The 17,475-nt window shown below is 44.7% G+C and overlaps 1 protein-coding gene across 3 annotated transcripts in view; it reads right to left on the bottom strand.

Annotated features, from left to right (window-relative positions):
• Positions 1–5,236: 5,236 nt before the first annotated feature.
• Positions 5,237–17,475, bottom strand: part of C2CD2 (C2 calcium dependent domain containing 2) — a 36,009-nt gene continuing 23,770 nt past the window's right edge. For all 3 annotated transcript variants that reach the window (XM_064405808.1, XM_064405800.1, XM_064405804.1), the window contains exons 11-14: positions 16,932–17,045; positions 14,620–14,747; positions 13,180–13,492; positions 5,237–8,684 (exon numbers count right to left, since the gene is read on the bottom strand). In XM_064405808.1, coding sequence (XP_064261878.1) covers positions 8,458–8,684; positions 13,180–13,492; positions 14,620–14,747; positions 16,932–17,045 — 782 coding nt within the window. In that variant the 3' untranslated portion in view covers positions 5,237–8,457. The remainder of the gene's footprint in view (positions 8,685–13,179; positions 13,493–14,619; positions 14,748–16,931; positions 17,046–17,475) is intronic.

Genomic DNA, 17,475 nt, shown 5'->3' with positions numbered 1-17,475 from the left:
ACCATCCAGTCCAAGCTGAGAGCCAACACCACCCTGCCCATCAGACCACAGCACTGTTTCCTTAAACACATCCAGGAATGGGGACTGCCCCGCGTCCCTGAGCTGCCCCTTCCAGTGTTTCAATCCCATCAGGGAAGAAATTCTTCCTGATGCCCGACCTGACCCTGCCCTGGCGCAGCTTAGGCCATTCCCCTGTCCCTCGTTCCGTGGGAACAGTTCCCACCTGGCTGCACCCCCTGTCAGGGAGCGGTAACTTCACCCCCGAGCCTCCTTTTCTGCAGGCTGAGCATCCCCAGCTCCCTCCGCCTCTCCTCAGAGGGCTTCTGCTCCACATCCTTCCCCTTCCTCTGGACAAAAGCCACCTCAGGTTCTCAGTGGGCTTTAAGCGCAAGTCCTGGCCATGTACACGAGCGCCTGTGCCTCCTTTCCGAGCCTCACTGGGGTTCAGCGCTCCAGGATGAGAGGAGAAAGTCTCAAGTTGCACCAGTGGAGGCTCAGGTTGGACATTAGGAGGAATTTCTTCACATAAAGCATAATTAGACATTGGCGGGGGCTGCCCAGGGAGGTTTGGAGTCCCCATTCCTGGAGGTGTCCAAGGAATGCCTGGACATGGCACCCAGTGCTCTGGGCTGGGGACAAGGTGGGGATCGGTCAGGGGTTGGACTCGATCACCTTGGAGGTTTTTCCAACCTGAATGGTTCTGTGATTCCTAAATCTCACATCCTGGCATTACCAGGATCTGTCAGCGCCCAGCCCTGCTGTGCCTGCCAGCACAAATCATTCCGGGGGGTTTAAACCTTCAGGTTATTCCACCACTCCAGGCAGTGGCCAGGGCAAGAAGCACACAGGCTTTTTGTATCCAAGCAAGATGCCCCAGTGTTTTGCTCTGCTGAGGAGTGTTGCCTGCAGAAATAACCCAAAGCCTTATTTCAGTGCTCCCTGCCACCATGGTGTGACTGCTCAGCCTTCACTGTCACGCCACTGGAGGTCAAAAGGGGGTGGGAAGCTGGCACCAGCTCTGTATTCTCCAGGGAATGTGCTCTTCTCACATCTGGATACATCGGCGTTTCTCAATTGTTACCCATCCCACAAACTCTAAAAACCAAACAAAAACCCCAAAAACAAAAAAAAGAGAGACGTGTAGAGAGTATTCTGAGGATGGGTCAGGCTGGAAGGGACCACAGTGGGTCACCAGGCCCCATCTCCCTGCTCCAGCAGGGCCAGCCCCGAGCACACAGCACAGGGTTGTGTCCTGATGGTTCTGGAATAACTCCAGCAAGGGACACTCCACGGCCTCTCTGGACAGTCTGTTCAGGGCTTGGTCACTGCACAGGGAAGTTCTGCCTCATGTTCAGGTGCAGCTTCTGTGCATCAGTTTCTGCCTGTTCCTCTCAGCCTGTGGCAGAGCCTGGACCCGTGCCCTGGCCATCCCCACTTTTATTTATTTATACACATTAAAGAGGTCCCCTCTCAGGTGTCTCCTCTCCAGGCTGAGCAGCCCCAGCTCCCTCAGCCTTTCCTGGGCACGGAGCTGCTCCAGGCCCTGCTCAGCTCCAGGAGCTCCTGTCCCTGCTGTGCTGAGGAGCCAGAGCTGGGCACAGCACCCAGAGGTGTCCCCAGGGCTGGGCACAGGGGCAGGATCAGCCCTGACCTGCTGGGAATGCTTTTCCTGATGTACCCAGGGCACCACGGCCATACTGACTGTCCAGCCACGTGCTTGGGGAAACTGAACGCAGCATTTGAATTTTCAAAATATTGTACTTAGGAAAACAGTGTTCATTTCAGGATAGGGAACAATTTCTTCTTTCAAAATTACTCACCAGCAGCTTTAAATGACTACAGGGTAGGAAGGGGAGTTTTTTTAAGGATCTAACTGCATGTACAAATTATTTGCTTTTTCAAGGACTGAAGCTGACTGGCAGTTTTTGTACAGTGTCCTTTTGCTTATTTTCCCTGTATATTTCAGTGCATACTCACATGGACTTCTGCCTGGTTTTCTCCAGCACTCAGCACACCAGAGTGGTTTATCTGACTTGCAGTGCATTCACTTTGTCAAAATAAGTATAAATTAATTCAGTATAGTTGTCTGAACATTTACAATGCACATGAGTCTGGATCTTGCAGCTCCAAAATAATTTTTTTCAGCATTAACCTCAGACTATGAAATTGCATCTTATGCCAGGCTCACCTGAGTAGAGAGGTGAAAAATTGAAGATCCTTTATATTTATTGTTTAAGAATGATGAACTGGAGGGAAGAGTATGGTGTCACACTTGGAGCTACAACCATTCCTGCTGTCCCTCTGACAGGCCTTGTCACTTTTGCTAATGTACAGGAATGCATGACACAAGGTAAAAAAACTCACCACAGATTAGAGCAGGGAGGAAAAGGATGAAGGTTTGTTAATAGGAGACTATCAGGAAATTTGAGCTGAGCACTTCAATAACATGAAATAAACATGTGGGCAGTAACTCCCAGGAAGGGAATGCAACGTTTCCTTGTAAAAGAGGGTACAGCCCTCAGCTTTGGAAGGGAAATAAAAACATTATTGTGGTTATTTTCACGCGAATGTCTTTTTTTGTTCTGTTGGGTTTTTTGTTGTGGTAGTTTTAATGTTGAGGTTGGATTTTTTCCCTTCAGTCTGGTAGGGCTTTGTGGCAGCAGTGATTTATAACATAACCTTTTCAGTAAAATCATCACAAGGGAACCTAATTCCCAGGCTGTGCTCATTCTAGGACTGGTGTCTTCCCCATAGGATCCAGGCCCTAAAACTTGCCCCCTCTGCCACTTCATTCAAGATATTACAACATAACTGAGAGAAAAAAAATACTGAGTAACCAGAATGAGCTGCACAATTCCTTCTGCTATTAGATCCCTACCCAATCCAAGTTTCAGGTGATTTCTCAAGCAACAAGAGGCTGCCTGACAGGCTGGGGTTATCAGGAAAGAACTCTGCTCCTGAACAAACAGGTAAATGGTCTGTGTTAAGCAACAGGTCAAACTACTGGAGGAGGGTAGAAAACCATCTGGCACACCTGGGTATGTAGGACAGCACACCACACAGAGACAATTGGCTTTTATTGTATGTACAGCGGGAGTTACTTCTTTAAAAAAATCCTCTTAGGTTTTTTTTGTAGTGATATAATAAATCTGTACATCATAGATTTTATAATTGCACCAACTTGAGTTTATGTATGCACAGAAAGAAAAACACACCACAGAAGAAGTGACTACGACAGTTGATGCTAGGAAAAAAAAATGGTTTACCCCACTTGGAATAATACAGAGCATAATACATCATTGGGAAATGCAGAGTTATAGTACTGGAAAGACCTCAGATCATCCTTCCCAGCTATTTTCACACCATGCCAGCACCTTGCATAGTAGCAGTTTGGATATCCTGAGTGAAGTGGTATTATTCACCCTTAACTTAAAGTAATCACCCTTGTTATATAATTAATCTGGAGTTGTTTGTCACCAAGGCTGAGGCTTAGCAATGTGCAGAAGCATATGCTGACTTTAAACACATGAATAAATCCACTTAGGTCCTGTTGAGGTCAGAGCACGAGGTCAGCTGTTCCTACCCACAACAGGAATGTCTTAGCCTGGAGCTACGGCACAGTTAATTCTAGAAGCACTTCTCTCAAACCTCAGCTCTCCAAATCAAAGCCTGCAATAAACTCAACTGAAAAATCCAGGCAGCTTGCTCTGTGCAACACCCAGAGCTCCCAGACCTAAAACAGGTGTTAAAACATGAGCAGGATTCTTATTTTGCCTCCCCATCCACATTTGGTAGCATTTTAGGCTTTCAGCTTTGTTTTTTCCTATGATGTTTTGCACATCAAGAACAGCAGAACTCTGCAAGAAATACACAGCAGAAAGTTTTCACTTGCAAAACACCTAGAACCAGCAAGAAGATGCAGTACCAGGAAATGCTGTAAAATTCCACTGATCCCCAAAACTGATGTAATTGCCAGCCAGTTTCACCAAAAAAGCAGCACTATAAATCCAGTCCTCTCAAGAGCAAGACAGCACAAGGTCTGTATGGCCTGTCTCCCAAAGAAAGAGCAGGGAAAAAGAAAATCTGTCAGAAAATGTAAGAATAAAACCCAGTATTTATGCCTGCACAGTGTATGACCTGTCCATTAAGTTGAAGAACTTTGGCAAAGGTATTTTGCTTTCAAAATTATTTTTTTCCACCCTGGCATTCCTTCTGCCTCAGATTCCCAAATTTCATATAGTTAAGAGTGAAATGACTCACATTTCTTCCTGGGTCAAGTGGGATATAAAATACCAGTGACCTAGGGATAAAGTCTTCCCCTCCACTTTAAAGTGACTTTGAAGGGGATCTCAATCACTTTAACAAAGTTACTTAGGCTGTATTCCCATTGGAGATATTGGGTAGTTTTATTGCTTTCATCTACAAAGAGTAATTTAATTCTTGTACTCTTTACTTAGTCAAAATTCACATTAAAGCTGAAAAATCTTGGTGAGGACAGGGCTTGTCTCCATCGAAGCAAATTTAAACACCATAAAGCAAAACAAACTACAAAAACAAATTATTAAGTTGCACTTATGGGCAGAAAAATTCTTTAGAAAGGAGAAGCAAACCTTCATCTCTTAGTCCTCATGAAATAAATACCCATGCTTTCTTTGCTGTACAGAACATCCAGAAACACAAACGTGTGAGAAAAGGGACAAAAGGAATGAATATTTCACAGGTTGTTTCCAATCTACTGTTCTGACATCATTAAATTGCAAGGCAGTAAACAAGAAGTGTTCAATGTAATAATATCATGTAAAGATTTTTTCTACTGTTCAAGTGGGTAGTTATTAAAATTCTTTGTGATTTTAATAACTAGACATTTGAACGTTGGATCAAATTGCAAAACACAGAAGGTGTTTTGTAAAACAAAAACTGCACAGGACACATCACAGTGTTATTTGTGCCAGTTGACAAATCCAGTCTTTCTGACCCAAAACTGAAGGGTGGATCCTGCAGGTTGTGAGGATCCAGCTCACACTGACCAAATACACAAGAAATGGATATCCTCAAAATCTCCTGATTTTAAATGACAACCCAAGGAGGGGATGGGATTCATTATTGTGGGTCTTTGGGGTTGTCACAACTCAGTTGTCCCCTTGTGTTTAGTGCCTTAGCTTGTTTTTACAGCAGGACACAAATTATTTGCAGAGGAGTAAGAAGAGGTGAGGAACACACCCGCCAGATGCAGAGATCCAACATCAAACCAAACAATGTTTATTTTCCTGAGGAGTGAAGGCAAATAAAAAAACAGATACCCTTTTTACACCAAATGCCTCGCTCTCCTTATCTGGAGAATTCATTCTCTCTTAACACGTGAGCCCAAACCCTCACACAGTTAGCAGTAAAGAATGTCCTTCATTCCCACCACTGAGACAAGCATTCAAGTGATCATCAAAACCTTAACATGAACCATTTTTTCATGTGTATCCATTCCCTGGGGTAAATTACAAGCAAACCCCAGTGCTGTGTCCTGCAAGTTACTCAGTGCTATTTCACTCTGTTCTACAGTTCATGCTAAAGCTTCTGTAAATTAAAATCCCAGCTCAGTAATTTAATAAGATTTCAAGTAATGTTATGTGCTGCCTCTACATTCCACAGCTCTTTGTTTTTAGGGTATGGATGTGCTACCCGTGGAGCTCAGTTTCATTTGGATTTCTTAAATTTAAGGAACAGTTGTGGTTTCATCTTTCAGCAATGAAGACTGAGCATTTAAAAATGGCAGGGACTTGATGCCCACCCTTCCCATAACACAGAGAGTGCCTGGTAAAATCAAGAGAAAAAGTGTCTGTTGAGGGAACATGACATCAGGGGTTTTAATCCTCACACCATGAACCACTGTAGAACAAATGAAGAAACAAATTTCTAGTTTGTATTAAATTAGAAATAAACAAAACTGTTCAGGCACATTCAGGCTGGTGAAACCTGCATTACTGAACTGGGATTTCCAAGCACAATAAAGCTCCAGAAGATTAATTTGTACCCAATTTTCAAAATAAAGAACATTAAAATGCCTTCAAGTGTTTACATAACAAGCAGCATGCTGAAACGTACAACTATTTGATAGTCTGGTCTACTGTTCCACCTCAGTGATCTTAGGAGGTTACACATAAAGAGTATTTTTAAACAGTTAAAAGATTTTGACCATTCAGTTCTAATATTTTCTTGGTAAAAAAGAAACTAAACTCCTTCTACTTTGATATTGATTTACCAGGGAACCTTGAGTCCATCAGAAATTTGAAATGTGTTTCTATTCTTCAGTAACTTTCTATTTTTGATGAGTGCTTTAAATTGAAAGCCCAAATATCTGCCAAAGTGTTGGACAGCTTAAAGGGAGGAAAGGGGCCAGGGGAAAAATCACTGTTGGCAAAGTAGGCACGAGGTCTATCATCCATTCAGGTCAGTAATTTAGTTGGAATGAATGATGATTTTCTTGGCTAAAGAGAACAGGCTTGGTCCTTTGTCCTCAGCAGGGAGGTAGATGATGGAAAAATACAGGTAAAGCATGAAAGATGATACCTGTGAAATACTGACATTTTACCCTTCTTCACAGCCAAAATGAGAATTATGCCTTTGCTCCCATCAGTTTTTCATTTTAGACTAAAGGAGCCAGCTGCAATATTTAGCAAGGAAAAAAGGTTAAAAAACTCATCTGACCAACCACTCAGCACATGACAACACTGGTAGATCTATGAACTGAACTAAGGGAATTCATATTTTTTCAAAAGCCTCCTTCACAACTGTATATTTTAAGATCTCAGTAAGTGTTTGGCAAGTAAGACAAGCTTTCCAATGAAAAGCACTGCAGGGTTAACTATGCTCTACTCACCATTTACTGTTCCTAGCTTTGCATTTGATATGATGGTTCATCTACTTGTCTAACAAGCACTTGGGAGAAGGAATTAGAGCCCCTAAGATGAGTTTTTGCATCAGCAGTACAGCTTCTCACACACGGAAGAAAAGCTACATGTAAGATTTTACAAATACTTTCTTTGCGTGTAGCTTCAAGTAGATTTTAAAAAACCCACCCAAGTTCTGTGTTTTAAAGCGTAACTTCTTTTTAAGCAGAACATTAAACAATATGCTAGTATTGGTATTTGCATAATTTATTGATTTATGGCTAATGTCAAAGGCATCTCTCCACCTCCACGGGCTGAGCAGTGATTACAGCAGGCTACATTATTATATTATAGTAGGGTGTCTGAGTCAGCATTTTCCTTCTGCTTCTGAACACTCACCCGCTTCCAAATTACAGCACAAACTGCATCTGGGCCCCTTTTTCACCCCCTTTCAGTCAGACTAGAAAAATCAGTTGCTACTGTTGCAGTGAGGGAGCACAGTGGTGTTTTCTCTCTCTGTAGAGGTTCAGTCACATAAACTGGGTGTTTCAGTCAGAGCTCCCTGTTGATGTAAATCAGATGGTCACGTTTGGGTTCTCCCTACAGATCACCCGGGCTGGAAATCACAGTGGGGTCACTGGTGCCACCTCCCTGCCCCAGCAGGGCCATCCCAGAGCACAGGGCACAGGGCTGTGTCCGGATGGCTCTGGAATGTCCCCAGGGAGGAGCCCCCAGAGCCCCCCTGGGCTCTGCTCAGGGCTGGGCACTGCCCAGGGCAGAAGTTGTGCCTCCTGGGAGGGGAATTGCTGGGCTCAGGCCCTGCCCGTGGCTCTGGGGCCATTGCTGGGCCTGGGGCAGAGCCTGGGCCTGCTCTGACCTCTGCACCAGGGACAGACACAGGGACAGACACAGGGACAGACACAGGGACAGACACAGGGACAGCCACAGGGACAGCCAGGGACAGCCAGGGACAGACACAGGGACAGACACAGGGACAGACACAGGGACAGCCAGGGACAGACACAGGGACAGACACAGGGACAGACACAGGGATGGACACAGGGCCAGGCAGGGCTGAGGCCCCTCTCCCTGGGGCTCCTCTCCAGGCTGAGCAGCCCCAGCTCCCTCAGCCTTTCCTGGGCACGGAGCTGCTCCAGGCCCTTGCTCAGCTCCAGGAGCTCCTGTCCCTGCTGTGCTGAGGAGCCAGAGCTGGGCACAGCACCCAGAGGTGTCCCCAGGGCTGGGCACAGGGGCGTTACCTGCTGGAAATGCTCTTCCCAGTGCACCCCAGGACATCAGGTGCCTTCTTGGTCCCCACCATTCCTCATCCTCCCTCCTCTTCCAGAAGAAACCACACACTCCTCCAGAAGCTGGACACATTTAGCACTGCTTGTATTTGGAGGAGCGACTTCACCGTGTGAGAGAAAAAGCGTTTTGGAAAAATAAACCAAAAAGACCACTGTTAACAGTGAACATCCTTTTATGCAAGTCATCAGCCATATTTGCATTCTCTAGTACTGCTCTGTAAACAAGTGCCCAACTGGTGAGCAGGAATGCCATCGGAGAGGGTTTGGCTTCATAGGTACGGCTCTCCCGAAGCCCCGTTCAGTTTGCTCCTGCTCTTGTTCCTGGAAAGGAGCTTCTTGCTCAGAATTCGTGAGAGTGTCCCCCCTTTCTTGCGGCTCTCCTCTGACAGAGGCTGCTGCAGGAACACCAGGTCGTTGTGGGACTGGCTCATGCCCGGGTCCTTCTGGTGGTGCTGCCGGCGGAAAAACAGCTTCGCGCTCTTCTTCAAAATCCCACCTGTGCAGGGAAAAAGGGGCAGGACACTTTAGACACAACAGGCTGCTGTGCTGTTGAAACTCAGCTTTAACTGCAGCACGAGTGGGAAAAGCTGATGCTCTGATTTGAGGCTCCCTCCTTACACTTAGCACCGAGTGCTCCTCTGGAGGCCACGCTAGTGGTCACACACACATGCACAGACTGGGGTGGGCTGTACCCTGGGCTCTCAGTGTCACATCCAATCTTCCCAACCAGTGAAGGAGAAAGGATTTTATAAAAAGAATGAAAGAGAGGAAACAATGTTACTCTTTGTTGTTTCAGAGATCAAAGGAGGTGAAGATCAGCCCACGTGAAGGAAATTTTAATTTGAGGTGCAGGACAACAGTACCTGGCAGTAAACATATGTGCAGTGGTTCTGTACAAGCCAGGCAGCAGGTGTTCTATACAAATTCAGCAGCACCACCCAGAGTAACACTCACAAGGCTTTTGCTCTTCTAAAACCCTGTTAGGAATAGCAATGCACTTCAAGCAGATTAAAAATAACATTACATCTGCTTCCAACAGGTTCAGAAGTCTGCCCAAATCCTTCCTGTGGTAAATTAAGTTGCTTTATTTTGTCGTGTTCCTTCCCTTGACCCCCTGTCAAACCCAGCATGCAGCCAAGGCAATTGCAGCTGTCATCTCACCAGGGACTCATGCTGCCAACAGCAGCTATCACTACTCCTCTCCTTGCAAGCTTGGGTTGTTTTTGCACCATTCTGCCAAATTCCACCCTCCCTCTCCATGTGTGCCTGGTGTGCAGCTGGCAGGGACACTGCTCCAGGCTACCAGCAACACCCAGCCAGGCTGGGACATCAGCTCTGTGTTAAAATAGCACCAGTTCTGTATGGAATTGCTTGGGCTGTTGTCCCAGGTGGCCAGAGCCCGTTTGAACAGAGGAGGACCCAGGTGACAAGCCAGCACAGGAGCTTCTGGCAGTCAGACTTGGATGTGGGGACAGTCACCTCCCTGGCAGAGCTTCCACACCCCCTCCCTGCACCATTATCAGGTTTCCTGCTCCTTTCTCAGTTCAGCTATTAATTCCTGTCATGCCACGGTCTTGATTCTGCTTTTCCTCCCACTGCAAATGGACACAAACAGCAACACAGGGCAGTCTTTCACAGGACACTGCCACAGCTAGAATTAAATGTTTGTCCCCCGAGGACCTGCCAAGGCCTCTGTGTCACTTTGCACACAGTGACAGATGCAGAACAGGTATTTCAAGGCAGCTAGATGCTGCTTTGTGCACACCAAAGCAGTCATAAACGTGTACTTGGGTTTATTACTGTGTACTTTAAGGGCTAAGCACTCAGCACCTGGGAGGATATTCAAGCACGTTTTTTTCTGGCAGCTGCTGAGACTCTCCTCACAGGGCACAATGGGATGGGAAGCAGAAATCAGCTGAAAGCAACCAGAACTGGTGGATTTGAATCTTGACTGCTCTCCCAGCAGCCTCTGACTGATCTTTCTGGCAAGGCAGCACCACTTCAAGCTGTCATCAGCAGCACAAAAGCAGCAGTGTTCCACCCCAGGACAGGGACAGCTGTTGATGTGCACGGGCTGGGGGTGCAGAGGCCTCACTGCTGTGCAGCTCCTGTTTGAGCAGGCAGCTGCTCTGCCCAGCAGCCCTAGGACACAAGGGTTTATCCCTAAGCAGATTTTTAGTCCCATCCATTCTGTCATTCAGATTTTCTACACCAGGAAACAACACCCAACTAACAATGCTCCAAAAACTGTGCTGGTGGCCTGGGACAACTCCCTGCAGCTGAAAAACCGTGGGCAGCACTTCCCTGAGAGCAGCACAGGCTCGGCACAAGCAGCAGCCCTGACACAAGAGCTCCCTGGCGTTCAGCCTCTGCTGCCTGGAAGCTTGCCACATGCCCAGCAGTGTGCAGCCAGCTCGGAGCATGCTGCCTGGCAGTGGCTCTGGCTGCCATGCAGACATGCAGCCCTGCGAGAGGCAGGGCAGGGCAGCCTGGCAGTGTGTGCTGGTTCATGTGCTGGTTCATGTGCTGTTTGCATGCTTATTCCTCCAGTTGAACAGGATCCATGTGCCAGCCCTGCCCCCAGCAGCAGGAGATGAGCAGAGAGCACTTTATGAACTCATTGCACTGATGTAGGGTGTTCTGAAAATGCTGGTCACTTCTGAATCTCATTTTGTGCTAATGGAGGAAGATTTCCTTCCACATCTACAAGGATACCAACAGAGATTGCTTTCCATTCCTTCCCAACTTCCAAAACAGTTTTCACACAGGTGGTTTTGTAAAGAGCTGCTGATTTTGTAAATACCTGCTGAGATTGTGGTAGCTCTCTAAGTTAGGCTAGAAAAGCTTTATCTAAAAATCCATAAGCAGCAGGTTTTGGAGTAAGTTTTGTTTGTATGTATATCCAGTCATGGGGTCACACGTGGTTTGCATGAGCAGATTTTGATTGATGTAGAGCATCTCTCCAAACCTTCCCTGCTGCCCTGTCTGTGTGACCCTCCTGGACAGCACAACCACCAGAAAGATGATTTGTCACAGCAGACTGGTCTGCTAAGACACCTGAGCACAGGAAGGTAATTTTGGAAGGAGAAAAGGAATGGATAGGGGAAGAAGAAAATGGGTGTCAAACTAATTTTTGCTTCGGTTTTTACAATGAGTGTCTCATTGTAAAGCTACATTTTCTTAGGGATAAAAAAAAGAGACAAAAACAACTTACTGTGTAGGTAATTAATTCTGGCTGGCATAGCAGTCATCTTAAGTTTATAAAAGGGAACGGGTAAGAAAGAGGAAGTCAGAAAGGTAAAAAAACAAACAAACAAAAATATGCAAGAGTAAAAAAAAGTGCTAGCTTTAAGACATTAACACACACAAAAGGCTTTTCAAAGCAGAAGGGGTTTTGTTTGGGTTTTTGGCCGTGTTTGGGTTTTTTTTGTTGTTGCATTTGCGGTTTTATTTGTGGTGGGTTTTTTTGTTGTTTGTTTTTTTAAGGGAAAGCATTTGACAAACAGAAGCCTTGAACTATTCACAGCTCACTGAAGGCAGGGGGGTTGAAATGTTTTCCCATCTTACTCCATAAAAGCTACTCAGCTGTGACAAAGCAGAGATTCAAGACTTCCACAAAGACATCTGTGTATAATGAAAGGGATTTGAGCCAGTTTTTTTCAAGTATTTTTTCAAGATGATACAACTTTCTCAGAGATATTTTCCAGTTTTTAGCAGACTTATACTGAATTGTGTGAAAAGGATCTCCAGAAACCTCATCTCTTTGCACAGGGAAACCCAAAATGAGACAGTAACTCACATACAAACTTCCACTTGCTTGCTTTAGAATAACATGTTGAAGAAGAGCCCAGAGGTTTTGCAGTTTCTCACACAGCTTCCTAAACTTTTTCAGGCTCCAAAATGAGCCAAATCCCTTGACAACTAACCCACTCCCCTCACCCCAAACACACCCAGGGCTCTCCAGTGTCTGGGCCTGTGTGTGACAGGGATTGTTGCTGCTCCCTCCTGATCTCTCATGTGGAGCAGTCCAGCTGTGGGAAGGCCAGAGAGCTCCATGCTCCAAGGGAGGGTCCTGACAAAGAGCTCCAGTGTCTGCCCTTGGGTGAGGGGGGTGGAAATCCCGTAAAATAGGGAGGTTTTGTAGTGAGCCATTTCCCAGGATCTCTGGGTGGGGAAAGGATAGAAAATAATAAAGCAGAGAGGGATGGATATGAGTGAAAAGCACAGTGTTTTTTGCAACTTTAAGGTGCAAACTGTGTGCCTGTTTGGGGCACAGTCCACTGCATTGACCCTTTTGTAAACTTCCTAATACTCCCTGTGTTTACTACAAACCAGTGCTCAGAGGTTACTGAGTATTGGTATTGGAATTTACCAAGCAAACACAAAGAACCCTAAGACATTTTCAAACTGCAGCTATTCAAGTTTGTAACTACCTAAGCAAAATGATCTGATACCTTATTTATTTATTTAATTAACTTTTATTCCATTTTCTTCAGCAAATGATGCATTAATGAAATGAGTGGAATGGGGGAATCTGTTCAGCAGGCAGTTCTGCTTCAGCTGTGGTGCTTCCCTGAACACACTTTAGGGAGGGCAGCCTTGTGCTCAGAGAGGTGAAGGGGGATAGATTGAAAAACAAGAGTGGATCCCTGCCATCTTCACCCTGGTAATGGGGCTGGCAATATAGGACAAGTCCTGGGCTACAAGGACACAGTTTTTCTTGAGGAATTGATAATGTGACTAGTGATTTCTCTCCCAAATAACTGAGTTGGGTGTAATGAGCTGCCAGCTTCTAAGGGTGAGCTGTTTCCTCATGGAGGGCAGGGTAAGAAAGTCTGAGCTGGCTAAGAGAGCTGCAAGTAAAACAGCTTCAACCAACACCACAATCACAAAGAGTTTGAAGGACAAAAAAAATCAATAAGAGAGGATGAACTACTGCAGGCAATTACACAGAGAAAGCAGTCGCTGAAGTGGAAGTGAGGATCATGTACCTTTAGATTTTTTCATGCTCCCAGTTTCTGAAACACTTAATGAACTCCCAGATATTTCTTCAGAGGTCTGGTCTAAGAGTGTGCTGGTGTCCCACTGCTGGCTGCCATTCTCCAAACCCCAGGTCTTGTGGGTGCTTTGCTGTGGGTCACTGCCAGGGACTCTTTCTGAAGCATCCAGTGACTGCTTTTTGTCAGAGGTGATTTTTGCAACAGCTTCCTCCACAGAGGGTGGATCTGCTTCCCTGCAGGAGCTGTCCATGGCTGCAGCATAGTCCATCATCAGTGCAGCTTCACTGTCCTGAGATAAAGAGGTCTGCCCAGTGGAAAGAAGAGACAACACTGACACGAGTCATCCTGCTGGAGAAGAACAAACCTCTCTGCAAGAGTTATTTTAACTCTTCACACTTGTATTGCTCAGGACCATCAGCAAGCCACCTGAAGCTTCCTCAGCTCTACTAAAGGAGAGGAGCACTTAGCTAAGTTTTAATCATGCTACAAAGGCCAAATGAGTGAAAAAATCAATTAAGGAAATGCCTTTCACCTATCCCTGGGCCCACTACAAATAACAGGACTCGCCCATATGTGTTGCTGTAATGAAGTGTCAGCATACACAGAGAATATTTGGTCCTTCTAAGAAAATTAACATCACAGCATTTCATCTTGTCTCATTATTTGCCCTCCCTCTGGAACAAAGACCAGAGAACAAGAGATTTTTTTCAGAGGGTTTTAACAACTTTGAAAACAAGTATAAAAATCTTCCATACTTTCTCAGTGCATCTTCTCTACATGAGTGAAACACAGAATATAAAGAAGAAAAATTTGAGGCTGAGTATCTAAAATTATTTTACTTTAAAAAAAGGCCTAAAACTATGTAGCTTAAATATAACATGTGGCTCCAGATTGGCACTGGATTGCTGAAAATCTCTGTGGTATAGTATTAGTGTTTCAAAATTAAAAGTGCTATTTTCTATATATATATACACACACATGTATTTCCTTACATTCATGGGCTAGACTTGGCATTTAGAGTGAAAACATTCCTGGCTGCCTGTGTGTCTGTTTCAGCTCTCACCTTTAATATGAAATTAGCTTTGTCTTCTTACAACACAAAGCTAATTTCATATTAAAGGTAAGAGCTGAAAGATAAGAGCTTGTTTTACATACATATTTTGTATGTATCCTCTCTTCTCACCCAAACTGATTTTCCCAAATCCCTAAAACCAGTCCTATCCAAGGACACAGTGCATTTTAGTCAGGCTGTCCAATCTAACAACCAGAACCCAACACCCTGATTCGGCAGAACCTGAAACAGCCCCAGAAATCACCTGGCACACAAAACTGGATTCTGCAGGGACACAGAAGCCCCGTTAAGGCTACAATCAGTGCAGAAAAGGCTTTCCAGAGCTAAGCACGAACTCTAAGTGCTGTTTTCTGCTCTACCTTGGACACCCCTGATATGATAATGGTGCTTTTCTTCCGAGGGGACTTCAGCTTCTGCCTCGCAGACTGGCTCAGCTGCCGAATGGCTGCTTCTGCCACGGGGTCTGTGCTGTTCAGTACCAGCAGCTCTGCAAAGAAAGGAGCGTTTCAGAGGGGAAGGAAACAGGAAAAAGCAGAGCACACACAGGCAGAGCTCGTCCTGGATTTAGAATTCACACAAATGGCATAAACGCCATAAACTTGTGGATTCACCACCCGGCTGTCTTTCCCTGCTGTCACCCATTTTTGGAGAAAAGGTACCAAAATGGCACTTGTAAACCCTTTCCATGAGAATAAAGGAGGTTCTGGAAGCCTGGACAAAGCACCCCATTATTTCAATGCACTGCTCCCCTGTGCTGACAGTGGGGACATCATGAATTATCCCAGTCATGAAGAACCAAGTTCTAACATGGTACAAGGCTGGCACATAATGCTACTTCCTCAGGTAGCTTTTTTGATATTTTGCTCCTTTTCCAGACCTCCCTGATCAGCATTTCCAGTTTTGCTATGGCACTGTGACAAGGTGAGGAAGGCAAAGCCTCCAAATCCTGTAAAGTGCACTGCCTTTTCCCCTCCAACCACTGCAGAGGAATATAAAATCTTCTGTATAAAATGCTCTTTACTGACAAACACAAGTTTATTTTTAAGCATGGCCCTTTCTGGCATCTAGGACACGAACACACATTAATCAAATTCATGAAGCTCAGGAACAAACAAAGCTAAGGAAGTCAACAGGACAAAAATCCCCATGTTTAATTGCCTGAGGTGGACTTTTCTGGCAAGAGTTTTAACAACAACAAAAAGAATAGAGGCAGGAATAGCACCAGTGTTAACTAAATTGAGCAGTGCCTTTTGTTACTTTGACAGTAATGTAAGAAAAGATGAGGCCTAGGATTATAAATGTGTGCATGTCTGCACACTCATCTCAAACCTTGACTTTTTCCATCTCCCCAGCCCCTGCATTAATTCTTATTATTGCCATCACTCAGAACTATGGCACACACAGAGCATCTTTTCCAGAGTTTTTCCAGTCATTCTGCCATGATGTTTGTAATAACTTTTACCTAAGTTACTGCCATACCCAAAAGCTCCTTTGTATTTCTTTCATTTGGCTTCAGTTTGAATGAGTAATTCTTCCTGCAATACTGTATAAACACTTCACAGAAATCCCCTCAATAAAAACATTGTCCATAACAATATGGAATAAGCTGTCTCCAGGTGAATTTTCCAGTAAGTGTTTTGTGTCTTTAATATCATAAACACTTCAGAGAGTCAACTCAGAAATCTTGCACTATCTTAACATTTCCCAAATTGATGTAGTAATATCACACTGCTTCATGGTGTCAGAGCATTTCTTACCCTAGAGATAGGAAATGATCCAAGTGCTGTTACAGCTGTTCATGCTTACTCCTTCTTGCCCTTCCCCACATTTGTTGGCCAATACATTTCTGTCTCTCAGAAAGCTCCTGACTGTGCCAGGAGCAGCCCAGACCATCTCCAGGTTGTTCATTCCCCACCCAGACCTGTACAAAGCCAACTGAACTGCACAGCAGGTGCCACTGGCAGCCACACTGGGTCACATCTGTCACTACTCTTGCCCACAGAGCCACTGAAAGGTTCACACAGGACTGAAAAATGGGCTCAAGATTTAGAGCTGCAACTTGAAAAGGTAAATTCCCCAGAGACAAAATCAGGGTGATATACAATTTATATATAATTTATATACAATTCAAAGTGAATGTATAGTTATTATCAATGTCACCTGACACTCTGAAGGAATTTCAGCTGTATCCAGGTGACGTAGGAAGGTGGACAAATGGGCACAGCAAGGCCAAAAAAGCCTAGTGGCAGGGCTAGGAAGAGAACTGAGTCTTCAATCTGGCCTCTGCCTTCTCTTCAGACACAGGGGACTTAGAGGTGCATGTTACAGGGTTTTAATTTAGTGCAGCATCCTCCATGCCTTTATAAAAGCAGGCATCTTTCATTCAAAAGTAAGACAACAGACTTACTTTTGGCTTTTCTGCAGCCTCCTCCCCTCTCCAAACCACAGCTCATTGTTATTTATTCAAAACCAGTGATTTAAATTGCCAATTAAAACCAGACTTTTTTGAAAGGCTGCCATACCCCAAACACAGTGCTTTGTAACAAAAACACCCCAGTGCTGCTGACAGGCAGCAGCCACATGGGCTGGCTGTCATTTTAACAGGATCACATTAATCCCACATGCAGAGCAGAGAAATGTTCTCCTTAGCAGCCCCAAACATTTTTATTACCTGTATCTGAAGATGACAAAGTTTTGCTGACTGGAGCACCATGAGAATGGAGGGCTTCAACAATGAAATCCTTTTCAGTCACCTTTACTTTAACTGGAGTTTTCACAGGAGAATCTGAGGACCAAGTGTTTTGGTTATTTGAACTGGTCAAGACATTTTTTATCGTGTTAATAAGAATTTATTATGACCTGAACAGTTATGCCTGTTCAAATTGTGCTTGAGGAAATTGTTTGCCAGAAATTCTCAACATATGTTCTCTGGTAAACCTGACCCTAAGAGGCCAGTGAAGTGTGAGAATTTTTTAAAACATTTTTAGATGTTTAAAACATTGAAGAGTGTTTTTAAACATTCTACTGTAGCACGTTAGACAACACCCACTTCAATAAAAGATTTGCTTTAACAGCTTGAGAGAACACAGATCTTTGTGATGCTTCACACCAAGACTGTTCACTGGTTGTACTTTTATAATTTTCCCAAGAGAAACTGGAAAATCTGCTCCTGGAGGACATTCTGAAAAGTATTTTGTCACTTTTGTATTACAAAA

The sequence above is a fragment of the Passer domesticus genome, chromosome 2 (assembly GCF_036417665.1).
Source record: "Passer domesticus isolate bPasDom1 chromosome 2, bPasDom1.hap1, whole genome shotgun sequence".
In the NCBI taxonomy this organism is placed as follows: Eukaryota; Metazoa; Chordata; class Aves; order Passeriformes; family Passeridae; genus Passer; species Passer domesticus.
The sequence above is the reverse complement of the archived record's forward strand: the minus strand, read 5'-3'. Positions and strand labels throughout refer to the sequence as shown.